Genomic DNA, 27,926 nt, shown 5'->3' with positions numbered 1-27,926 from the left:
AAATTCAGTTCGTAAAGGTGCGTATACGAACGAGGCATGCGAAAACAAGGAGAAACATGCAACCGAGTTAAAAGACAAACAGCATTCAGCTATGCGACAAGCGAACAGCCGAACGCTATTCGTGAACTGTCAGTACTTCAAAGAAAATTCACACACTATACGTTTAGATACAGACGTGCATGATTCGTTTTCGATCGTAGGCTAACGAGGCAACACTATCGCCTTGCATATTTCTGGTACGATTCTTGAAATTGACTGCTTTGATACATTGAAAACAAATTGCAAATTAGTGTATGAATCGACACTTGCCAAAAATCTCAACGCAATTATCAATCTTTCCTCTGCTGTAAGGGCAGTTTGGTTATCCACCAACGTCTTTTTTTTCGCTTTTTAGTCAAACTACTATTTAGCATGAAAGCTGCACTTGCTATAATCAATTCATCATCAAGACACTACATACTTTTTCTTTTTCACAAGATTAATGTACTGACATTTAAAAAACTACTGCACCTTTATTCGCTAACCAACGAACAGTCAGTGGGTATAGTGTTCAGTCACTGCCTCGACGAATGTCGAACAGCAGTTTACAAATGTTCCTTACGTTTTGCCCTGCCTTGCTTCCGCATGCCGCGTCGCGTTCAGATGTATACGCACCTTAACGAATAAGAACGTCGAATCATACTCTGAACGGACGGTGAAAATTCATTCAGAACAGTAGCAGATTTAGGAAGTGTTCTGGGATCTGATTCAGTTATATGCTCCTATGAAAATAAGAAAAAAATATTTATCAGCTGATATACTCCATCAATAATCGTAATGAAACTTCGTTATATTTTATCTTTATTATGAAATTTGAGTGTTCAAGAAACACTTCATTTTCACTTCACTTATGATTTTCACAATTGTTTGTTTTCTTTATTGAAACCATTTTGTTGACTATTTTATGTCTATTAATAAAACGGAACTTAAAAAAATTGAAAAGAATCCTCAGTGAAATAATAATTAACGGTATTCTTAGTTTTTTGCATCTACTCAGGGCACAGGATCCTCGAATCTCACCAAGATGTAAGGTGATCATTACAAAACAACAGAAATTAAAATATGAAATACTAAAAATGCCAGTAAATCCATTCATATATGCAACATTGAAATACTAATAAAATTCAAATAGTTCGCCATCTATTGAGTTGACACCTATTCAAACTCAACCAAATGAACCCAACTTCTTAACTAAGCCGATTAGTTTTTATGGTGTGATCTTTCAGATCAGATGGTACTCATAAGAGTGTGGCTCTGCCAAACTCTGAAAACCTGATTCGGTCCGCATCATTTTCCAAACAGAGCATATGATGATTCAAATGACACTGACCTGTGAGAAAGCCTGTTAGACATCGTAATTCATCCCGACTGTAGTCCAACAACTGTTTGGTTTCAAGCTTCGAAGGGTGAATAAATGCCTTGGAGTTAGCCAATCCTGGAAAATTTTGCCAGAAGACCTTGAATCTTCTTGCCATGCAAATGTTTAATGTTTGTTTGGCAAAACCTAAAGCAATGCCAATGACACGTTCTGGTTCGATGAAGCTGCTTGCAGCACCCTTCTTTTAAAGGGAGTCAGCAGCATCATTGCCTTCCAGGCCAATGTGGCCAGGAATCCAGACCAAAGACAATATGTTGAGTCTTCCTATCGAGAAGAGTCGTTTTTGGCAATTTGCAACCATTTTAGACGTTGCTCGGTAGGAGGTTGGATTCTACCAGTCTCTACGCACACAATTCAATAACATAGATTTCCGCTTAAAATACAGTCACATAGGTCCCTAGGTGTTTTTGATCCATCTATGAACCAACAACTATCTGCTCTCAATATTTCCTTTTCCCGAAGGATCCAATCCTCTCTACTTGTACTTACAGTTAGCATGTGAATCAAAATCCAAATTCCTCAAGTATATATCCGTTTTCATCAGTCAGAATTCTCACTTGAATTTTTTTCAATTTGGAAAAGTAGTCATACAATTTCCTGAAAATATTTGCCCGAAATAAACATGATTAACTATAAGTTACATTTTATAGTTACCTGGTCCGTTGCAGCAAAAACTTTCAATATATGAAGTTCATAATATATATTATCATAACTAGTTAAAGTATCTGGAACCGTACATTGCTCTATCAATCATCAAATAATTGGTATACATGGCTTCTGTGCCTCTGGAGATTACAATCAACTGTTTCAAAATCAAATACTCTACTTTCAGTTCATCAGAAAACATATCATATTCGAAAGACTACAGCAGTCGTTGATAAGAAAACGTTCATAATAAATGTCTTCGTTCATATAGTTTTCATCACTAAACACTTTTTGGATTTTTATGGGTGATTTTCAATGTTTAAATTGAAGTTCTTCTACTTGAGATGTAACATCCCGAGCAATTTCTGTAATTTTCAGCAAAGTCTTACAAAACATATTAAATATGCCTGCACCAAGTATTTCCACTTTTATATGAGGTAGAAAAAGCGATTGAACTAAATCCAGATTCTTCCAATTGCAATAATGATTACGACCCTGCTAATCCCTGGATTCCAAAATGTTCGGGAGGTCTACATCGGGATAAATATAATATTCGTATATTTAGTATTCTGCCAACAATTTCAGTAAATTGTGCATTACCTATTCTGTTTGTCGTCGTACAAATTTACTGGAGAACACAAGATAAAAATACACAATGATGTTGTGTCGAGAGAATTCTGAAAATATTTACACAGCACAAAACGAAAGTGGTAAATAAGGGAGAGGTGACAGGCAGTCATCAACCTTCAATGGTCATTCTAATGTTGATGTATGTTTTTTATTTTAATGTGTTTGCCACAATAGGCGATTTCTCGATACTAAAATGTTTTCGTATCAGTGTTGATATTGTTCTTCTGCGCCTAATTTTATCGATACCGAACTGATTCAAAAACAGTTTTATAAAGATACCTGCAACAAATTGGGTAAAACCATTATGTTAGTATTTTTATATAAAATGTCATTTGAGTAGTTCATTGAATCAGTTTTAAATAAATACTTAAATATAGATCTAGATATCTTGAAGTTTACTAACATAACATAAAATCATAATGTCCACCATCATAAGCCTTTTTAGTTCCAAAGGATGTATATTCCACATAGTGGGGAATATGAGGTGACGAATTCATTGAGACACTCATTTCCCACAATCAGGCAAAGTATTGTCAACCAGCAGTAGTTTCTCTGTCAACATAGCCTCTGTGAAACGCATATGCTCCCTAAAAGAAAGAAGAAAATTTGATTAAATATCAAAGTACAAAATGGTTATTTGGATCTGATTATGCTTTCGAATCTCAAGAATATTCTTGAATATTCAATGAAACTTTTATTGGTTATTTTCACCTTCCACAATTAACTCCTTTGACATATATCAAGAACGTTTGAAAATGAAGCGAACCAAAAAAAAACAACAAGAAACGTTAGATTGATTCCAATTCTGAATACACAATTATCTGTATAAATTATTTTTATTGTTGGAATAAGTTGTCATATACAAGTTTACTGATAAATAGAACATTTCTCTTGTGCAAAATTATTTGAATTTACGCAGTTAACTAAAATGTGTAGCCTTTATACACCCGTATAAAGTTTGCCATTACAATATTTATATTTTTCAGATTATGAAAGGTTAATATACCAAAAATATGTCAATAAAAAACTGTGATTTCCCTTCACAAAACAATAATTTTTGTTCAGTTTTCATGAATTATTTTTCACCCAACGGGTGAGGAAGCGGTTTGGATAATAATACGACAGTTCACTTGAGGATGGTTTAATAAACCGAAACCGGTCGTAACAAATAAAAATCTTAGAATGTAGACAAAAGTTACTTTCTTTATCCTATGTTCAAAATGAATTTCTACAACCAATCGAACAAATACGGCTGTTAATTGAAATAATAATAATTGTTTTATTAGTTTTAATTTTATTTTATTCAAAAAATCTGAACTAATTAATAGAGATCTATGTTTAATTGCATGGGTATACGAAAAAATTGGTCTGTATTTTTTTCATACATCTCTGACGAAGAATCGTATGACCTGACTCTTATGATGTTCTTTCGAAAAGAAACATCAAGAACTACATTTATTGGTATGCAGGTATAGCAGAATTCATCATGATGTAATCAAATGGAGTGATTTTCCATTCCTATTTGGGATGATATTTTGTTGAGGTTGATGAAATAACAAACTTTCATTTCGTTTGCTGATTCGAACTGAATTATCACCATGTTCTTTATTGTAGGTCAAAATATTGAAATCGTCACGGGTCATCTGTTCACATTTATCGCACATTCTAAGTATTTCAGATGGTTCAAAAAGTAGTTCAAACTTATAAGTTGCATCTAAGGTTTTTTTTACCAAAAATCAATGTCCTTTTCCGTTTGAACAAGATTTTTATGGCTGGAGTTAAATCAACTAACAGTACGAATGTTTTATGTACTATAACCGTGACATGACACTAAGTCGTAATGTTATAAAAGAAATGAGTGCTTCAATTCGTAACGTGAACCAAAACGGAGCTGAAAAGGTGATGAGATAGGTGTCTTGTATCGACACTTTGAAGTACACTATTGAGCATGTGAGTGAAATGTTATATCGTTGCTATCAATATGGATTCCAATCTGGTTTATCCACCCAAGATGCTACTCTTTCTCTGGTCAATCATGTTTTATCCAAATTTGAAAATGGCGAAAAATCGCTCAGTATTCTATTTGATTTGTCACGTGCATTTGATACCATCAATCATCAACTTCTCCTCGATAAACTTCATGATACTGGAATTCGCGGCCAAAGTCTAAAATGGATTGAGACTTATCTGACTGGCAGATCACAATCTGTTGAGGTTAGGCTCAAATCTGGAATATATCATTCTGAAAATCGTAACATATTAACAGGTGTTCCCCAAGGTAGTGTCCTGGGTCCTACTCTCTTTCTCTTATTCGTCAACGACATCTCTAATATTATTCAACAACATTGTACTGTACAGTTTGCTGATGACACGTCCTTTTTATTAAGTTCTTCTTCTTGTGAAGGGTTATCTGACCAGGCTGATATTGCAGTTGCTAATATGCTTAATTACTGCGCCAGAAACGGCCTCGTACTAAATAGCGATAAATCTAATACAATTGTTTTCTCGCTTAGAGAAATGGACTGCAGTATATTAGTTAGAGCTAATACTAAATCTATTGTGCAGAAAAAATCAGTCAAATTCTTAGGGTTGAACATTGACTCCCAATCATCCTGGAATGATCATATTGACTCTATTTCTATAAAATTATCCAAGCATTGTTTCGTCATTTGGAATCTCAGAAATTCTGTCCCTATAAATATTTTATTAAGTTACTACTATGCCTATGTTCACTCAAGTCTAAATTATTGCTTGGTCTGCTACGGTAACAGCAGCAAATTGAATGATCTGTCGATTGCTCAAAAAAAAGATACTAAGAACCATGTGAATATGGTGATTCTTGTAAGCAGTTATTTACTGATTTACAAATTTTAACTGTTATATCCATGTATATTTTGAACTGTGTCACTTACATTAAGAATCATTACCATGAGTTTTAGCAAAGGGATACTATCCGCATAGCTGCTGGTTATACTCTTAGGCAAAATTATACTCTGATAGTTCCTGTACACAAATTAACATCTGTATCAAACGGACCTCATGTTATGTCTATAAAAATATTCAATAAACTTCCAACATTCATTAAGAAAATTTCAAATCCCATTAATTTCAAAAATAGCATTAAAAATATTCTCTACAAAAATGCCTTTCATTCACTTGATGAATATTTTCAAACTGATCTGGCTGCTTGACATCACGATTGTTTGCTTGTCAAAATTCTACTGTTTATACTATGTATTTTTTTAATTGTTTTATATAACTATCTCGTACATCTACTATTGATTTAATTTTTTTTATGTATGTTCCATATTTTATCACTTGATATTTTTCAACTCCAATCTTTACTGTGTATATGACGATTTCCATGCTTGTAAAAAAGTCTCGGGAAAAATAAAGTATTGTATTGTATTGTATTATATAGCGTGTAGTGTTCGTATGGATGATATCTAAGAAAAATGATGTTTCCAGATGATTTCGTTGTGTGATTTCATAATAAATAAAACTATAAATATTTGGATCCTTGTAATTATAGTGTCTTGTAACTCAAAGAGTACTGGAATTTGAAGTAATCATCAAAAACCCCTGAATTTTCCATATTTTATAGACTCCACTATCACCGTCATCTCCAGATGACACAAACCTGCATGTGAAATTCTGAAACATAAATTAAAGTTACTACAGCAAAAATTCTTCTAAATCTAAATCTATCTTTTCTAGATCTCCGTCTTCATTGGTGTTCATAACAGTTCAGCTACATTTTGGCTTTCTTATTATCGGTTGTCATTTCACTACTTTGATAATTTTGTGAATTTTTGGTCATTTCTTGAAATCGCTAACCAAGCTAGCATTATCAGTCATCTATCTCCAGGTAATACTTACTTGGTTAGAGTCATCTTCTGACGATAAGATAGTATCATCTTCTGATGGTTCTAACTTTTTTAACGAAACGTCGAACGTCGAGAGGCACTATTTGTTCTGGTGTGGAAAAAAATGTTTTATTAGGTTTACTTATATTTATCATTAAGTGTGTAATGCGTTAACGCATATCCAAGTTTATATCCACCGAATTACATGTTTGTTGGATTATTACTTTCACTGACATTATTTATTAGTTCAAATATTCATATAAATGATAGTTTACAACATTTGGACATATTCATATACGTATACTTCTAATGTATCATAGGACTGCTTTTCATTGACGCAAATCAAGTAAAGATAAAAAATATATTTCAAAGTTCTCTACGCTGCACGTTATAATTGGATTATAAAGATAAAATTCTTGAAAAATCCTCTGCATGTGAATTCAGGGTAAACATGGGTCTCGATACTGCAATAGTTGAATTCTCAACCCTTTGAAATTTTTCATTGAATGAGTGATGCGACAAAGGAGAGAGGGGTGACAAAATTGATATTCATTTTGTTGCTTGCCTGATCGATGAGTCACTAGATGTACTTATACTTTTTTATATTTATATTTTTTGGATCATGAATCACTTTATACTCTGGTACTCTATACAAAAATAGATTTTTGGACACTGTAATGGAAAGCCAAACTTTTATATCATTGTCAGTTTTATGAGAGAAAATATTCAATTTTCACTGTTGTCGACTTTTTGATATTTTGGAAAACTGTTGAAATGATTGTGATGATCTTCAAACATTCCTCAACCTCTTACGGAAGCACCAAACTTTCACGAAGGTTCGAAATAGATGAACACTTCAATCTAGCAGACCACTATTAAAATCTTCATGTAGTCATTATTTACTGTGGTTCTGTCGTTGAATCTGGTCGTTATTACACATTGGCCAAAGACGAAACGGACTGGTTTAAGTTTGACGATAGTCATATCTTGAATTTATTGGAGCCTCTGGAAACACCTTACATTCTATTCTATGAAAGAGGGGACATTGGCAGATCAAGATCATCGGACGATATGGTGCTGCAGGTTTTTTCGGCTTTTCCTGCAACTGAAAAAGCAAATGCGCCACCGGAATCAATCAAGTCGCCCCGGAGCGCCAAATAATTTCTGTTGCTTCATAATTTCATAAGTTGTATTACTTTCTTTTTTTTTCATAATAAATTGTGAATGTTCCACGATAATTGATACAATTTCAAATTGTCCATCTAAGAAATGAATTTTTGCAGATTTTTCTATATGGTTTTGTTCTTATCAGACAGAAAATGTATTTATAACTATTGTTTAAAAATCATTGCCTGGTTTCATTTATCGCACCGTCTCCGTTTCTAATAATCTTCAATGGCAGTTAAAATTTATTGATGTTGCACATTTTTATCTCAATAGCTGTTGAGTCGTTGGCTTTTGTTTTGCAAATTTATGGCTTTCACTAAGTCGTTATTTTTTCTCTCTATAGCAAAGTTATTTCAAATCATGTTTGAAACTGGTATTTCACAAGTTTACACATCAAAAATTATTTATTGCTAGGGGAAGATAATCTTCAGAATCCATCCTCAACTTACGATAAATATCTAAGGAGGGAAAAACCTTATTTTCATATTTAATGACTAATAATTTGACCTGAATTTAGGTGTGAACTAAATACTAATATCAACATTAGGAAATGAGTTTCATAAACAAACTCATTTGAATGGGCATGTAAAGAAGAAAGTTACCTCAGTTCCCGTATCATCATTCAACATTAAAACTCGCTTTGATCTTCCTTCCATTGATTCTAAAAAGATCGCGTACTTTTTGGCGACCACTTTTTGATTTTCCAACAATATAAAGTTCAGTTCAATATTGGTGGGTTTGGCTTGGCTTGGAATACTGTTTTCTTTTTATTTGTCGGTTAGTGTTGACGACAGTTCTTTCTAACATTGTCAGTGATGAATAAACTCCATATTTAAATTGCAGTTTTTTTATCTTTTGCTGAACCTTTTATTCCTGCTTACCTTGTTATGATATTATCTTTGCGTTTTCTTATATTTGGACTTCTGATAAAATCTTTTTTCCGTCTGGTGTCATCTTTGGAAACAAAACAAGGGGTACGAACAGCCCTGTTGGTTTCGGGTTCTATAGCAGCAGCTTCCTCTGTATCATTATCAGATATTTCTTTCTTAGTATGCGAGTTTTCCTCCTAAACTTCTAAGTCATCTTTTTCCATATCACTATCTACCTTTTTAAATAGCCGTTGAAGTCTTCTGACTTTCTCCTCGTAACTCTATTAAAAAGAGTGAAACATTTCCATTAAATAATTTTTCAACTACCACTCTACTACCTCGAAACAGTAACGGGATAACTAACATCTGTGTTCGAGACGGATCACGTAAAATCACAAATTGGACAGTCACAACATCCACCTTTCACACCTCAATAGACATTGATCAGTTAAGAAGGTAGGGGAAGGTCGAGCAAAGTGAATACTTTAAGATATTTAAGGCTTTGGCAGAAAATGTATAAGGTACAAAAAAATAACTATCACAATGCAGTCTTTATTTATTGCTTTTACAATAACCATCGTCAGTTACCTTTCAAATTAGACAATTACTAACTACAAATAAATGTTAAAAAGTAACGAAATTATTCACTTGGCCCAGATTCCCATACAGTACAAAGTGAATACACACATTTTAATGTCTGAAAACGTGAGTAATAAACTTACTACACTGAAAAAGACTTAACTTAAAATTGAATAATTAGAAAATTAAGATTGACAGTTATCACAATGATTCTCTTGACTGCCATCAAAAGCAGAACATTCTTCGTGACACCAAAGTTGACAAACGTCAATCGGATTATCATCTCCTTCAATGTATATTCCGCCGCAAAAAAGCATAACATATCCTTAAATTCTTCAATTTTCTTTGTCTGTTTAGCTTCTTTATCGGTTTTTTGTTTCTTTTGTCAGTCTTAGTAATAGCTTCAACAGTTTTCTTAGGAACATTTTTTTATTTATCATCCAGTCTGTTAGTAACGTTCTTAACTTTATTTCTCTTAAATTTCTGGCTTTTGGTCTTCCTTGATCGGTGCACTATGTAATATTTCCGATGTTTGTAATTTCTTTTTACGAGTAAAGATTGGTTTGACAGGATTTGGTATAGGTCTCAACATAAAGGGACTGCAGTGAGAAGTTGAGCATCCAGGTTTGGTATCCAGTGAAATGCTCGCATTTTATTGAATATTTAATCACGTCGGCTTCATCACCAAGAGCAAATTTATTAACTGGTCAAAAACCCGGCCAAGGATAAAATTATGATATTTTTGCTGTACATTTAGAGTACAGGTTCCTTGAGTGCCGGGAGACGCACCATCAAGTAGTCTGGGTGAAGAAGTAATAATACTGGAAATAGTATCAATGTATTTACCTCGCAAAATCAATCTTTTTTTCACAAAAATACAAATCTCCACTCTGTCTGCTGCACGCGACGTGACCCCTCGCTCTGGTGATTCCCGCGCACTGGCCCAAGATGGCCGAACGTTACAGTAGGTTTGTTCTGGTTCTACGAAATTCAGGTTCTAGGACGTCAGGATCATGCACAGTTGATATAGAGCGTTCTGGTTTATTGAGAATGAGCTCGGATTGATGAATCCTCTGTTCTGATTTCGACTGCGAAATGATCCTAAACTGTCTTGAACCGTCACGAATCGTTCTTGCTCTCGAGGCTGAACTGTTGAAAACTGTTCCAGTTGTTAATACGCATTCATGTGGAAATTTGTTTGGGATATTTTCTAGGATGTTTTTTTATTTATTTGATTTGAATAATTGATGATTGAGGTTAGATAACATTTGAACTGACTACATAAAAAAATGGACATGATTAACAGTATTTTCTCGTCTTCATATACCTATACGATAGGTGGCACAGTGGTCTCCTCAAAATGCGTTCTGGTTTAACCAACTGTCCAAGATTATTTAGGACTGTTTGAGATTTTTAGCTTATACGCATCATGTCTTGCGCAGTTTCCAAACAGTTTCGGATGTTAGAACCAGAACAAACCTAGTAGTGGCGCACGCACGAATAATTTAGGAGTAGTGAGGAGTATTCACTTTGCCCAGTGTATTCACTGTGCCCGGACTTTCTCTACTGAGAAGGGTCATAAGAGCGAAATTGTAATGCTGGCGATCGGGCCGTATTCAGAGAAATTCGTAATCGTCGGTCTCAGTGACATACTGTGAGTCCCGAAAGGTTAACATATTATTTGCATAGGTAATGTACAAAAATGGGTATTCAGCTGAAAACCATTTTGTCTTGGATAGAACTTTAAGCTTTTATCCTTTGTTTTGTATTTTTCTACTTTATGAATAAATATGCTCGCGAGATAATTCCAAAATTTATAATAAGAAACTTCAATTTTCGTAATCAGCTGGATGTGTTCTCTATGCCTAGCACATTAATGAAATTTTAAACTGGATAGGTATAAGGTTAGCAATGCATAATAAAAAAATATATTGAAAGTTATAAAATAATATGAAACAGTATAACCTTCAATTTCCTACATGCTTTTTGATTGTAATGGTTGAATTACAATCCCGTGTTTTACATTTGAAGGTTACTTTGCACCTCTTTTGTTTCTCGGTACAAACAAAAACACGAAGAAGACACGTGATTTTAGAAGTATGTCATGACCCAGAGAGAGAGAGAGTCTGAATTAAAGTCTCATAAAATTAATCACTCTGTGTGGATCAAAATTACTGCTGAAATCATAAACCAACAATAACTAAAGTTGTTTATTCAGTAGTTGCTATTAAACACAGTAACAAACAACAAAAATAATATTGAATACATTTTTTGCTCGTCCTCAAATTCGTTTAGAACCAAATTTAACTTTTGAATTATTATTTCAACATCTGCCCTGACCTTTGCTAACGTTGTTTACGGCAATGAATGTTAATCGTTCATTCGAAACCAGTTCTTGGTCCAAAATCCATTTTTGCCGTAATAATGGTTTACCGAATGATATATAAATAGAATTCAAGAAACCCCAGTCATTTAGGATTACCAATAATATGTTTCATCGTATCCCTCAAAGGAGAGGAAAATTTGTTCTTGGAATATAAGTCTAAAACGAGTGACGTATTATTTGAATACCTACTCTTGAACCTGACAATGAAGAAAATAGACTTGTAAAATGAATGTCGTGTGGTATACTGAATAACAGAAGAAATGGGCCTTAATTTTTACAAATCTCAATTCAGGAAGGTTTCTTGAATTTCTTGAAAGTGAACTAGGTGGAGTTATTAAAGACTTGCCTTTTATTGTAAGGCAAAATGTATATCTGCAATTGGATGGAGCTTCAACGCATAATGCATAATTCATCAAGAATTGGTTGAATAATAACTTTCCGTAGAAATGGATTAGAAGATATGGACAGTTTAGTGGCCACCAAGATCACCTGATTTTACTCCTTGTGATTTTAAATTCATCAGGAACAGTAAAGCAAAAAGTATACCAGAACCCAAGACGCACTGATTAGAGCGAGTTATGTGAGAAAATTAGAAAGGCGAGCCGAAAATGGACTCCCGATGAAATCATTAGGGAATCTAAGAAAACGAGTTGAAACATATATTCGTATGAATGAAAGGCATGTTAATGAAATCTAACACCAAAACAAATCATTCTTATTCTTTTTATGTCACCAAAGAGCATAAAGTCGTAGCCGTAAACTGAATATTTTCATTATGACTATTTCTATGGTAGTTGTTTTCAATTGTGAAATAAATGTTATTTTATAAGCCAATACTTTTACATTATGGAAAACTCAAAAATTACAGGATAAGGACTGAATTCGAAAGTATGATTATTGTTCGATTTGTTCTAATAGAATTTTCCGATAACAAATAATTAACGTTCTTTCCAAAATTGTTTTAAATTTTGATTTAGTAAGCTATGATTCATTCAAAAGAGATACAGTTATTGATACGAAAGTATGTCTTAGAAAAAACACAGTTTTTGACTTTAAACAAAAAAGGGTGATACATCCTGAAGTGATACATTCTGTATATTATTTCAGATAATATTCAAGATATGTTTTAGAGGATTCAAAATGACTTTTTCAAATACATTTTTTGGATACAATAAATCTTGTTGATTTTTCATCTCAGCGGGGTATAATTTGTTCGAAAATGTTGAAATTGTTTCACGAGCAAGTTCATTTCTGGAAAAAGTTTTTCAATGCGACCTAAAACAAAAAGGATACAGGGGTGGTCTATTAGATGCGCCAATATTCATTGATTTTTTTAATGTCCTCTTTATAATTTCAATATAGATCATCCAAACCACTAAGTATAACGTAATCTGAATTTGAAATATTCAAGAATATATTCAGACATGAAGTTGTAAAGGATGTCGCAACGTTTTTTAACGCTATATCAGCTTTACGCTCATAAAATTGATATGATTGAGTTACTATTATATATAACACATATAAATCTATTGAAAGTCGGAATAACAAAAGAAACTTCAGTCATCAATTTGAAATTTTTTAATAATCTATAATCTTCAAAAACAATAAAACACCTTTGATAAGTTTATCGGTAGATGAGTTGACGTTTATGAAGACTTGAAACTCATCAGTTGCGCACTTTTCATTTTCCATTAGGAAATGTGTAAATATAATGTTCACAGTTTATTTCGAACTCCAAATGCAAATTCCTTTTGCATGATTTTTCCGAGCCGATGAAATCCTCATCATCTCCCAGTTGGCTTGTTTACTTGCTCAGTTCTTACAAAACTATGTGATGATCAATTAGAACATTGTATTTCATTGCCAACAAATATGATGAATATATGTTCGTTTACTGTTTTCTTGTTTTCAAAAAGATGTTATATATACACGAGCACTTGGAAATTTTGAACAAATTGGAAGGTTGTATATCGTATATTGTTCGATCTATTTCTAAAGTGAAAAAAATACTCTTGCCATTTTAGACGACGACGAGTTTGAAACACTTTGTAGAATCGTTTGACAGTGTGTCAACTTCTCTTTTCCCGATAGTTTGTCCTTAGGTTTATATTGAAGATACAATATCCTAAAAAAAGGTTGTCAACAATTTACAGTAAAAAATTCAATTTTAGCTCACAAATCAGTTGAAATTTATTGTTGAAACCACTACTCTAACATGATTATTGCATATTATTTGCACGTTACATAATCTATCAAGTGTAAAATTATTTATAATTGCCCTAAAATCATCTGTTGAAAATTGCTCCGGACAACATATGTGAATACAATGTTGAAGGATTATTTTCTCTCAGATAAAACCAGCTAGAGTAATTCTGGTTCCAAACAAACTAATATGCTTTTGAACAAAATTGCTGTTGTCAAAACATAACTAAAATCAGTAAATAAATCACTTCTTATCTACCATTCAAACTCTGTAGTGAAAATATAAACATGTTCTGTAACTACTTCTGAAAATAATAAGTGAAAACCGATGTGTACTTCATAGATTTGATGTTTTTTCAGAAGTCGTTTTGTCCTGTTCGTTATCATGAAATCATACCTGTGGATAAATGTTGAATTGAATAATTTTGTTTGTTTTGATGACTCATCATTCAAACTTAGCAAACTGTTCATAGTATTCCTATCTAATTTGAAACATACATAGTAGCCTTAGTAAGTCTTAAAAATACTCACCGCTTTTATCAATCGATATGTCACACTTCATCACCATGACTCATCCATTTCTTATCATCGTTCTTATAGAAAAAACACAGATTTCAACAGGTATTTCATGAATCAATTGTACCATTGTAAATATTCGATAGATTTTTTCCTTTCTAATTTCTAAGAAAACTGATTTATATTTATACGGAAAGTATTGCGATAAATTATAGAACATTTCATTTTGTGTTTATGAGTAACAAATCGATTTCAAACTTCTTTCCAAAATGTCATTGACCAGAACGAACGTATAGTATTCCAGACGAAAGCTAATTTCTCAGCAAAGTATACAGAAACGAGACAACAAATCTTGATGATCTCCATTCTAACAAAGCTTGTTTTTGATTTTATCTGAAACAGGTAGTTAATTCTATGAATATTGGGGAATAATGAACCCAAGTTTTTATTTTGACCAGAATTATGGTTTTCCCTGATTGTAAATTAAAATCTTTAAAAAAATCATGGCTTTCAGTCCATTGTTCATCCAAGTTTAACAGGCCAAAATTAACAAGCGGGTTTTTAAGAATCATGAGGAATGATAATTTTAATTCTCTGAACAATGTTTCGAAATTATTGGTATTTATTCAAAATATAAAAAGCTACTCAGTGGAGGAAACGTTTTCTTCATATTTATTGCCTCCTCCCAAAAATTGTAGGAAAACGAATCAAAGATTATGATATGATATTAATAATGTGTAGTATACGATGAAGTAGACAAAAATGTGTATATACACATATATTTACATAGAAACATGGAATACATAGACACTTTTAAAATGCATTAACCTAAAGAGGATTATGAACATGAGTAATCGACATGAAAATCAAACTCTCATTTTGTTTCATTTATGTCTGCATACACTTTCACAAAAATTAAAATTCAACCGTTTATGATGGGGAATTGGCATGAAAGTGATATGTATGAAATACAAAAAAATATTAAAACGAGACTGAATACATATAAATACACACAGAATGTTACCTCTCTGAAAAATATGAATGTACCTATATCATAAACTTGATGATGTTCAAATCTACAAGATGTTTTTTCCTACAGTGTCCCGAATTGATCAGTATTGTGAATAGCTACTAATATCATTACGAATTTACAAGCATTTCGAAAATTATTATTCTTAAAACTATAATGTTTTATAATGTTCATGCAGTTATTGTTCACTGTGGTTATAACGTTGTATTTGGTTATTATTACGCCTTGGTCAAAGACGAAACGGGCTGGTTTAAGTTTGACGATAGTCGTGTCACGAAGTGTTCTGGCGATGCACTGAATCTATCGGAGCCTCTAGAGACACCCTACATTTTGTTTTATGAGAGAGAGGATATTGGTAGATCAAGATCTTCAGATGATGTGGTGCTGCAGGTTTTTCCGGGTTTTCCTGCAGCTGAAAAAGCAAATGCGCCACTGGAATCAATGAAGTCGCCCCGGAGCGCCAATTAATTTTTATTGTTGTTTTATAATTTCACAAATTTATGTTTTTCTCCAGTCCTGATATGTTTTTTCTTGGGAAATTATGTTATCATATCATGGGAAAGTACCTTCCTGAAACCTTGTTTTCAACTTTCGATGCAATGCCAAATTTTAGATTACGCTACGTAAGATTACGCTAAAAAGTTCTTCACATTCCTTCATGTATCACTTTATATTATAAAATAAAACCCCCTCGATGCGTCTGTCTGTCTGAATGCGATGAATTAAAACGGATTTTCTTGAGTTTTTTTACAAAGGAGTCATTCAAGAAGAAGGTGTTATATGTATAACTCATTAATGTTTTGTGTTTTTTGGTTGATATATGATAATGTAATCCGGGCGAAGTCTGGGTGGTAGTGGTATCTGTGCATAGCCGGAGAGGTTTTTTTAAAAACGCTGTCTAATCTTTTTTGAAATATAACAAAACAAATCACTACATTTTGCTTTTCTTTCATTAGTCTACAGTCTACCACATACAATCTGGTAACAGAAAAACTATTTAGATGGTTGCGATATTAATCCTTATCAAATTAAATGCATTAGTATCCTTAAACATTTCATTCACATTTTAACTATTCTACAATTTAAATGAATGTCTCAGGAGATGGAGCAAAATGAAAACTCACTCGCGAAAAAATTATTTCATGCGGCATCACATCACGCTATACACGTGATGAAGAAAGAAACTTTGCCATTTATTAGTTTTTTTCATGTACTGAATCACTTTGAAGGTTAAAGTCGCGTTTTTTGTGTTATCTTTAAAATGAAAATTGCCAGTCGTGAACACACGACTATTTTTGTTTTATTGAATTTTATCAAAGCTAATTAATATAAGTTATGAGCTGATACGACAGTGTTACAGAAATAAAATGGCCTATATTATTTGTTAGTCGTTAAAAGCCGTTAAAAGTCGTTAAATCAACAAGGCATTTTTTCCAACACCATACCGTTATTTTAACACCTCGATACGTGTTTCGATCATCAAGTGATCAATCTAAAGAGGAAGATCAAACTGAGTTTTTCCCAACACCAAACTGTTATTCAAACACCTCGACACGTCTTTCGATCACCAAGTGATCATCTTTAAGAGCAAGATTTAACCGAGTTTTTCCCAACACCAAACTGTTATTTAAACACCTCGACACGTGTTTCGATCACCAAGTGATCATCTTGAAGAGGAAGATCAAACTGAGTTTTCCCAAACCGTTATTTGAACACCTCGATACGTGTTTCGGTCACCAAGTGATCAACCTAAAGAGAAAGATCAAACTGAGTTTTTCCCAACACCAAACTGTTATTCAAACACCTCGACACGTCTTTCGATCACCAAGTGATCATCTTGAAGAGCAAGATTTAACCGAGTTTTTCCCAACACCAAACTGTTATTTAAACACCTCGACACGTGTTTCGATCACCAAGTGATCATCTTGAAGAGGAAGATCAAACTGAGTTTTCCCAAACCGTTATTTGAACACCTCGATACGTGTTTCGGTCACTAAGTGATCATCTTGAAGAGGGAGATCAAACTTGAGTTTTTCCAGCATCGAACTGTTATTTAAACACCTCGACACGTATTTCGATCACCAAGTGATCATCTTAAACAGGAAGACCAAACTGAGTTTTTCCCAACCCCAAACTATTATTTGAACACCTCGACACGTGTTTCGATCACCAAGTGATCATCTTAAAGAGGAAGATCAAACTGAGTTTTCCACAAACCGTTGATTAAACACCTCGACACGTGTTTTGATCACCATCTTCAAGATCAAACTGAGTTTCATCTTCCTCTTGATCTTTAAGATCAAACTGAATTTAATCCTCCTCTTGAAGATGATCACTTGGTGATCCAAACACGTGTCGAAGTGTTAAAATAACGGTTTGGTGTTGGGAAAAAACTCCAGTATTATTCATTACTACACCAAAGGTTCCATACAGTGCATTACAAAGCCCTTTTTGTTGAGATACATCTTATTTTCAGTATAAGGATTAGAAATATATAGAATTGAATACATTCACATTTATCTGATTAGTTAAGGAGACTTTTTTTATGTGGTAGTAACAGAATGAGGGAATGGTTCAAAAAGTACTGATATACAGTTCGCAATTTTTCTGCTAGTAGCTCACAGGCTCAACAGGATATAATGTATTGAAAATTATTATGATCCAGTAGGTGCCTCATTTTAAATGATATTGTTTGCTCACCATTGAAATCCAGGTACCAATTTGAACGTCACATAAGTGTTTTGATTTGTTAATGAACTTTTTATTGCTGTGCGTTATAAAAAACAAATATATAATTACTTAACTCAATATATTTTCCGTCATTAATGATGTTTTTTTGTGTCCAACTGGTATCAGAGAAATTACTCATATCAAAGATATGTTGTGAATAACAGTGAGAGTTTCAACTATTCTGATAGACAAATCACCAAAGAAGATGGTTCCTCTTCTACCCCATTCCATTGATTGAGACTCATTTCGTCTCGGTATCAATGATTAAGCAATAATGAGCATCGGAAAATTGTAATAACGCCAATTCTTCACAATTTAGCTTTCTTACTATTTTTTGATATTCATTTGTACTCAACTATCAATTTTTTCCACATTATCTATTATTTTTGATATTTTTTTCGTTTTAACTAATCAACAGAATATTTCGATTTGATTATTTTAAGTATTTTCAACATTTCATTCATTTTTATTTTATTTGTTTTTGTCTTTTAAACAACGGAAATCTGTACTTTCAGAACCGAAATTAAAAAATGAGGTATACAATGAAGTCATCGATTTGAGTAGTTTCCTCTAAATAATTTTCTCAATAAGTTCATTTTGATTTTGATAATATTATGAATACCATTGAATATGATCAACCCTTTGTGGGTTTTTCAACTATCAAATCCCTTTTCAACATTTTTCATTGGCTATGTCACTGCTGCATTCATTATTGTATGTCATATTGAATCTTTTACTTTTCGAAAATCTAGATTTAATGTTAAACTTGCACCTGGTGACAGGAGACATTAATTTCAATATTCATGTATCTCATCATTGTAAAATCATTAGACTTATTCAAGGCAAGTCAATTTTTTCTTGCTTTCTGTGATTTGAGTCATAATTGTCTTTGCTTGAGTGTATTAAATAATTGCTAATAATTATTAATCACAACGGAAATCGACCTTCACCTCGAGATTTACTGCAAACAAACTCACAGATTTCTATGAGTATTGCAAAAATCTCAACATTATGTAATATTTATTATGGTCATCGTATATTTGTGAGTGAATGTGATCCGTATCGTCTTATGAACTACTAAGTTTGATACCCCGTTGTCTTTCAATAGAAATCCTTTCCAAATATCTCATAAGACTTGTTCATCTACAGATAAAATGTGTCATTAGGCTCTTTCCATTTCATGTGACGCACCTGAATTATACATTGAATATGGTGTTTTTTTATATTTGCTCTCTTTCCATGAATATATCCTGAATATATCACTGTTTGTATACCCCCCCCCCTTGAAAAAAATGTATGGGTATTCCTGGGCGTGGAAATAACCTAGCATTTTAATGACAGACAAACAGGCCTTTGAGCCCAACAAATTTTCTCCGATATATCAGATAAGTAAATGAGAAATGTGTAGGGAAATAAAGAATAATATATTCCTTCATTCTCTGTAGATACTTACAAACATGAAAAATTGAAAGAAATTGTTTTATATAGACGGATAATAAATTCTTCCTCTACCTGCTATTCGTTTTATATTCAATTTGAGAGATTTTCGATGAATTAGTATACTACCTGTCTCTATGAAATTCTAGGAAACTCGTCTAACAAATTTAGAGAAAGTTCCAAAATTGTGTCAACTTTGAAATGGTGCTTTGTACATCAGTAAAATGCGCCTATCAGTTATGTAACATTTGTTGAAGTTAGCAAGAAGTTTTGAAGGCTACTTTCACGTTCAACTATTTTAAAATACGATTCAATCCGCATCTGGGTTCATGCGAAAAGCCGATGAAATTTAAATAAATTTCTCTTTGAAAAGTCGAAGATTTACGAAGATTCTTCTTAAATTCACCTTTCCTAATTAACTACATCTACAATATTAGCCGAATACCCGTTGCTTTCAGCTATTTCTCTGATAACATGTTTCTCAATATCGTACTTTTCTTTGCTCGAAGGAGACGTAACAAACTTTTGAAAAAAACATTATGAAAAGTACTGGTATTCTTTCTGTAGACATCGAATTCTAGCGCTTAGTTACCTCTGATCACTAATACTTCCAAGAATGGTAACTCCTCGTCGTTGTTTTTAATTCCATATGTCAATAATACATCGTTTACATATCGGATCCAAGTCTGTGAAAATTAATATAACTCCTATTTTGCTAGTATTCAAGCAGATAGCTTTATGATGTCTGTAGAATAAGTTATTGAACTGGAAGCAATTCTCTTCCATGCAGATTTTTGCTAGATGTATGTCTTGGATTACTTCTCCAATGAAACAATTGAGCCTCAGAAGTTTTCTCAAATATTCAATTTTGGTATAGGGACATTTGGAAACAACGAGAATACATCCAATGATACTAAAATCGCTCCATCTCGCAACTGTGTTTCATACTATTTGGCTAGCATTTTTTTACATCTTGGTCTGAATAGGCTCAGGATGTGGAGTGTACTCCAGATCACTAAGCCTAAGGATTAAGTGGGGAATAGGAAAAAATGCCAGCGTGGTTCAAACAGAACCGGCTGATATCTCAATCGCCACAAAAGAAATAAACAGGAAAATAATTTCTGTCAAAAACATACCAATCTGTACTGATTGCAGATCTATTAGCCTTGAACAGACAACGTGTTACCTCAGGGCTAGTGCTAGAGTGCCACCAAGATTGAGTTAAGGATTCAGTAGATAATAACATTATCCCGAGGTGGATTAAAAGGTACGACAGGAATGAAGGTAATCGCATTGCCGATTCTTTAGCCAAGGAAGCGAAGGGACTAAGAATTTTAGGACCCAGTGGCACCTACGGCCTGGTGACTTCGACAATTGCGGAACTAGCCAAACGTTACACCCATGTTCAATCCCTAAAGAGATGGGATAAAATCAAAGGATGCAATCTTGCCAGGATCACCCTGGGCGACCCTGGAAAGCTGGCGCCGAAAAAATATCTGGCGATGACCAGGAAAAACCTACGCTTAACAGTAGGATATCTAACTAGCCACTGTCAACAAAGAAACACCTCCATATTATAGGGCTAGTGGACACACTTCTATGCAGGATATGTGACAGGAAGATGTCAGGCATGTCATATGCGAGTGTCCGGAGTTATCGTCAATAAGAGAGTGTGGGTTTGGCGAGTCTTGGCCTACATAAAGGAGATGTCTCCTAGTGACCTGTCCACCTTCCTGGACAGGATGAACGATGACCTAGGAAGACAACTCTTCGGGAGGATGTACAATGGGTCACATGTGACCTAAGTGCTATGTGGCTAAACTCACCTTCCCTACTCTACAGATACAGATAGTGTCTATGTGGATAAATCATCTTCAAGCTAGTGGAACTTCTTTTCAACATAGTATGTTTGCAATTATATTTGGTTATTCAACGCTATTCATTAAATTTCGCGTAAGAATTCGAAATTTTGTTGTTGAGCTGGCTGGAATTTACAATGTATTTTTTAATAGATACTGTGAGGGTTCAAATTCCCACAACTAATACATCTGTTGCCAATTTGAATGATTTATTTATTCATGTTACACACTGCTTGATAGTTGTAATAGTATTTCAGGAAAAATAGAGAATCCACAACACAAAATACAAAATTTTGAGCGGTTTACAATCTCACATGATTAAAAAATCAATTTCATGTTATTCAGTTGGTTACAATATTTTTCGCGAACTGTCGATGTTAACACTCGAAATTTAACGTATATTATCAGAATATTTCAAATTCTCAATCATGTTCATTGGATAACCAGATGAATTGTTGTTTGCTAGTACACAAATTAATAATGACACTGTTGAGCGATAGAAAAACAGCTCGGTATTTACCAATCGCAAATGCAAATGAAAATGGTCGATATATATGACATACGTAGATAATTTCGTTGAAAAGATTATGAATGTGTTATCTACTTCATAACAATATCAAGAAAACCTATTGTTATTTAACGCGATTTCCAAAACAAAGTTATTTTTGTTTTGTAGTCTACGGGTTTTCCGTGATTTAATCACGGAAAATTCGTAGACACAAATGAAGAAACACTAAATTCTAATGATATATTCTTATTGAACAATTAATAACAATTACGTATAATGATATTTCGGAAAAATGTAGGATATCATTAAGAATGACACTGTTAGAAGAGAGTAATTAATGAACTTTTATATATTCAACTATAAAATTAGGAGTAAGCAATTTTTGGGTAATTCAATGAGCAATGTTAATCAACTTTTAAAACAATATTTGCGAGCTGATGATGAATTCGCACAAAATGTTACTTCTGCATTTTCAGAATGTTTGTATTTCGGTCAAGTAATTCTCGATTTCAATCACAGTTGTCTAGCGTTTCTTTTCCAGAGTATAAGTAGGTGATGACTCTCTTGTTAATCACCTGGCGGCAGCTTATTTTGTTTTCTAGCTTGCGCATTTTCTCTGATCCAATCAAAATTAAAAAAAAACAACCGAAATTCATGAATGAAGAAATTAACTACTCGTGGATTATATTTTCGCATTGTAAAAGCATAAACTAATTTCCCTGTGTAGAAAATTGTTTGTCGTTCAATTTTCGGTACTCACAATGATCCACAAGTTAATTGGCAATTACTCTCAGAATCAAACTGCAATTACTTAGCAACCAGCTGTGAATTAGTCAAGGAAATGGAATTGTATAAGCTCTGTTGTTACACGATGAAAATTCTAATAAATATTTCACTCGAATTCTCGATTTCATCACAATTTCAAACCGATCAATTATAAAAAACCACCATGTTTTCCTCATTATCAGAATTCCCGCATTTACTTTTAATTATTTGCGGCAAAATTCCCAATGCGCGAAACCGAGATTGCAATATCAATTCAAGAACAAATTAATTCCCAGCTTTTCGAAGTAGCTTTAGTTCGGTTATTCCTTTCTTTGATAGAGAAGCCGGTCGTCAGCTGTTACAGTACTGCCTTGTGACGAGGCTAACGACGCGCCATGAGATGCGAACAGGCTTCTCCCCTCCTATTGGGCCCGACCGCCATGTCGGTAGGTAAAGACGGGGCTAGGGGAACACTAATTATATAAAAAAATTCGAAAGTTAGCAATAAGTTTTTATTTGATAAGACTTTCACCTCGAACATCTAGACAGTATTGAAATTATTAAAATATTATATTCTATATTGAATGAATATTATATTCAATAGAGATGAACTCATTTACTTTGTTGTTTTGCATAAATTTTTTTATACTCAGATATATTATTTGAAATGGTCAGACACAGTTTTGATAAAATCATTTTCACAATATCGAACAGAACACCTCACTCCAAAGAAATAAAACAAAAACAGAAACATATTTGTATTTGTACTATGCTAAGCAAAAAAATTCAAGGTACGAAAACAAATGAGAAAATATGTAGGTAACTGTGCAGTACAGTAATAATGAATTGTGATGTTTATGGTAATTCAAACGATTATTTTTGTAATCATATGAGAAAATAAAATGCAATGGTAGTTTTTCCAATGAAAAATACAATGAATGAGGATGATAATTTTCATGATATAAACGTTGGATGATTACTTAACATTATTCTTGACTACGTTGAAATTGTATCCTTCAATTGAGTTTCAAATCTAAAACTATAATATATGATGAGACAACTCTCAACGTTTATTGAAATTTTCAATGAATTAGAATTTTAGCATGAATTTTGTAACTTTGAGTCGGATATCCCTGGCTGGCGTCAGTTTATAACATTCACCACAAAAAGACATATATTTTCATAGATATGGACGATTGGTTACCACTGATAACTTATCAAGGTAAAAAGTCGAATGGCCTAATGTATATTTATATATTCAAAATCACAATAAATTTTAATGAAAACGTCAATCGAATAAAAAAGGGCTACATAAATACTTCCGATGTCACAAACAATTAGGTACCATCCAGAATTCATTATTGAACTGTTTGAATTAACTTCTATCAATATGTTTGAGTAAAACTTTATTCCGAGATTTTAACTGAACAGTTTATTAAACAATAACATTTTTTTATCTAATAGCTTCTTCAGGCATGTTGATATACTAACTTTAACTCAAGATGCTATTATATAGTGAAACACATGATGCTGTTTTATAAACTGTGAGGTGAAAATCTCACAATAAGGGGTTACGATTATATGGATGTTAATCAAGTGTCTACCAATTCTGCAACATACCTTCTATCGAATTTTCAAATTCAAAATCTTCTAATTCAGGTAATACAGTATCGAAAATTCAAAACGAATAACGCTACCTCACATAACATGGTTCAAAATCAGTTTATTTCAATAATTTTTTTGGTGCACATTTAAAGGCAATTTTTATGTATATTTCATGTCCATTAGCGAAAAAACAAATAACTAGGTCATAATATCTGTCATTTCAAGATGTTCTAGCTACAACAATTTTCAAACTCTGATTATAGAAGTATTGTAAAGCTTTCCGTATGTTCAGTAGTCCAACTTTCTAGATTTCCAGAAGTTTCGTAACACGATTCACGAGAATGAGAGCAACTTTCCAATCCAAACCTTGACCCTTGAAAAATAAAACGTCCCACGTCCCTGTTTGCCAGCAGCACGCTACGCTACGTCACACTATCTATATATTAACGTTCACTGCCGAGTCTGGCCTCATATTCAACGCAAGACTCGAAGTAGTCTGAAAAGTTTTAGAGGTTGTTTGGCTAGTTTAAAGCTAGGCCCTCGATCTGAATTTTCATTCTAGTCAATTGAATTTTCCAGTGAAGTGATTCGTCACGAACTCTTAACCAAAGGATTATTTATTCAGTGTGCTTGTGCTTAGTGTGCTGCTACAAACTGTGATTAATTAAGTGAATTATAGCGCCAAAACTGTCGAAAAACCGGCCTCAAAATAGCTATCTTTAATTTTTCATCACGGAGCCCCGATTCGAAAATGGTGGGCAGTAACGGCACAATGATTGCAATCCGTCTTGTTCGCAGCAAACTGAGGAAGAGGGAAGAACACAGCAACAGTGTTCACCCCGTGACTGATGTGGTTTTGCAGACTACACCCACCGCCCAGATCAACAACCACCAAAGCTCTCCTCCCCAGGCTCTTCAAACGGATCTAACTTACCGAGGACAAATTCTCTGGACGCAACCACCACCCCCTACCTCTCAGTTCCTGTACAACAACAACCAGGTAAATTTCAAATAAAATAAAAGAAAAACTAAATTTACCGGCAGTTTTCAAATTTGCGCTTCTATGAGAATCTCTAATAAAGCTTGAGAAATCTTTACGTAATAGTTTCATTGAACCACTAGCGAATTTCTCTTTTATTGTTGACTTTCGAAATAAAAATCTCCAATTAAAGGTAACCGTTGCATGCTCTGGAGAATTGAGGTCACAACTATTAACATAACCGATATTAGTTTTGCAACTAGTCGATCGAAACAGGTAAACCGTGGTGATTGGGAATTTTCAAGCTTGCAACTTTTCCTAGATATCGAGTTTATCGCCTTGAGTTTTCAACTCTCTCGACCGCAAGGTTTCTATTCATTGAAATGCAATCCGCGTTTGGAAACAGTTAGCGGAACTGTACATTCACACCGTGCGGAGATGCTAAAAACTTTCAGAATCCGACTTCCGTGGCCCAAAAACAAGCCAGTGAAGAAGGCAACACATTTTTTGTGGAATAAAAAATCGTTTCGTGGAGAACGGTTAACTGATATTTAATTCGTCAGCTACGTTGCCACATTCAGTAGTAAACGAACTTGTTAACCTCGATTGCCGGACAGACTTTGTAAATTCCAGCTAACATTTGCATAATCACTAATACGTCCTCAAATATCCATGTAAGCAAACGTCATTCAGGTTCCACATTTGGTGGGTTTTTTCAATGAAGGTATTCACTAGACACAAAATAATGTTTCCGGTACATGGTACATAGCCATCAGTGCTGGCAACAGCGTAAAGAAACTGGGCAAACGAACCCATGAGAGCATGTGTCCTTTGCTGGTTCGTATGTTAGACAAAGAGCGACGAGGCGATTGAACAAGTTTTATCCCCTTTTCATTGTTTGAAACAACTGTAAGAATGAAAACGTGCCAAAGTTGAGCATGAAGAATATTCAAATATTCACCAAGGCTATAATTGCCAAGCTTCCGCCTTTCAAAGGTCAATGACATTGCGAGGCTATATCGATCAGAAGCACCCTAAGTTAGAATAGGCTGTACAAATATATATTCAACCCTAGCAACGCGGCAGGGGAGATATTTCTCACGCATTGCTGGTTCAATTATCGTAGTAAAAGTATCACTTCGCCACTAATACTTCAACTTGAAATAGGCGTCAGTCTACACTTTCGATTTCACGTGGTTCTCGCTTAACATTTCCGTTTTCTCGCCGACCTCGGACTGATGTAAGTTTATTTGTTGCAGGATACACTTGTACAAAATCTGCCAACGGAGCGTCCAGGTTTCGTCCGCGGTTTCCGGAAGAACCTTGGAGGCAAATGGAGACGTCTCGTCAAAAGGAAGCCCCCTCAAGAAGTTTACACCATTCCAGCGGAGTTGAAACCCCAACTCAAGCAGATCTACGTTTATTAACTTTACTCCGTCTAATTGGCCATCGAACACGGTCAATGGACTTCGGGTCTGGCCTTCGGGGCGGCCTTCCTTAATGAGACTGATTTTCAAACTATTATTACTTCCGTCTTTCGTTAAAGAAGATGGCAATTTTAGTTCGCTTGTAAATATTTGACTCTAGGTTTTAATATTTACGCCATGATATATCACCTGATTGTGATTTTTAAAAAATAAACTAGGCGACTCCTTCCGATTTATCCGGAAGTTGCGTTCTGATATTTTATATTTAATTGATTTTGAAAAACGCTTTCCTAGACAAAATAAATAATTGAGTAATTTCGTAAATGTAATTTTCCTCTCGGCTGGCCGAAAAACATATAATTCGTTCCCATGGTGTTTTCGAATTTGACTGTTTTGCTGTTCAAAAGTTGGTTCCTGGAAAACGAATTTGGTTTTTTCGGACAAACCTTATGACTCATATTGAGTCAAATCATTCTTGAATGTAATGCCGTCAGTTGAATTGCAGAATATTAAAGCATTCATGAATCTCCAATGTTGCTATCGAACAATTTTCCGAAAAAAAAGTAGCTTTGAGACGATGTGAATGTCGTTCTCAATACTAGTCAATATAATTTAGTGCTTGTTATAACATCAGAGAAAATTGATCCAGTTTAAATAAATTATTATTCAGTATTAAAATATAATTTATTAGAAACTCGCGTGTATATGCATATCAAATTACCGCCATTCTAAATAATACCCATGTATCTGGACTATCTAGATGCGAATAACTTGAGTGGATTAATCATCAACATCTCTTGTATTAGTATTTTAGATTCAGCCATCTTTGCACAAAACTCCGAAATCTATAGATAGCAAGTCATTAGTTACCTTCTGTATTAAACCATTTTGTTTTCAAATCAGATACCATGATTGTATAGCAATATTGTATATAAGCGCAATAATGTATATAAGTGCAATAATGTATATAAATGCAGTCCTGTATATAGGTGCAATAAAATTGTTACTTTTTGAAAAAAGGTTATTTTCGTTTCATTTCTTTCAATTTAAATTATTTTATTTCCAAAATTTAAATCTTTTCAGAGTATGACAAAGTCATTCTTTAGTTTTATTCATTATTCAAAATAATTCATTTTTAAACTGAAGCAAAAGGTTACATTCGTTGAATAATTGACATAGAGTATCTGAAAGAACTGAGACTTCAAAAGACAATTATATATGTTGATATATTGTTGAAAAATCATGAAAATATTAGATTTTTCAAGAATAGCTGAACCTGCTACTTCCTACTTTGTGTCAAAATTATTTC

The 27,926-nt window shown here is 33.6% G+C and overlaps 1 protein-coding gene and 1 long non-coding RNA gene across 7 annotated transcripts in view; one reads left to right on the top strand and one right to left on the bottom strand.

Moving 5' to 3' along the window:
- LOC111504252 (uncharacterized) overlaps positions 1–27,639 on the top strand; it is a 650,330-nt gene extending 622,691 nt beyond the window's left edge. For all 6 annotated transcript variants that reach the window (XM_074177945.1, XM_074177946.1, XM_074177947.1 and 3 more), the window contains 2 exons: positions 25,010–25,211; positions 26,450–27,639. In XM_074177945.1, coding sequence (XP_074034046.1) covers positions 25,010–25,211; positions 26,450–26,617 — 370 coding nt within the window. In that variant the 3' untranslated portion in view covers positions 26,618–27,639. The remainder of the gene's footprint in view (positions 1–25,009; positions 25,212–26,449) is intronic.
- LOC141483370 (uncharacterized) lies at positions 1,815–22,959 on the bottom strand. The gene is made up of 3 exons (XR_012466046.1): positions 22,602–22,959; positions 2,072–3,279; positions 1,815–2,014 (listed from the first exon to the last, which is right to left on the bottom strand). It is a non-coding gene; the product is annotated as an uncharacterized lncRNA (long non-coding RNA).
- Positions 27,640–27,926: the final 287 nt, after the last annotated feature.

This window comes from Leptinotarsa decemlineata, unplaced genomic scaffold (assembly GCF_025532065.1).
Source record: "Leptinotarsa decemlineata unplaced genomic scaffold, Ldec_3_MD MMD2_tig00003335_RagTag_RagTag, whole genome shotgun sequence".
In the NCBI taxonomy this organism is placed as follows: domain Eukaryota; kingdom Metazoa; phylum Arthropoda; class Insecta; order Coleoptera; family Chrysomelidae; genus Leptinotarsa; species Leptinotarsa decemlineata.
Note: the sequence above shows the minus strand (reverse complement) of the source record. Positions and strands in the feature narration are given on the sequence as shown.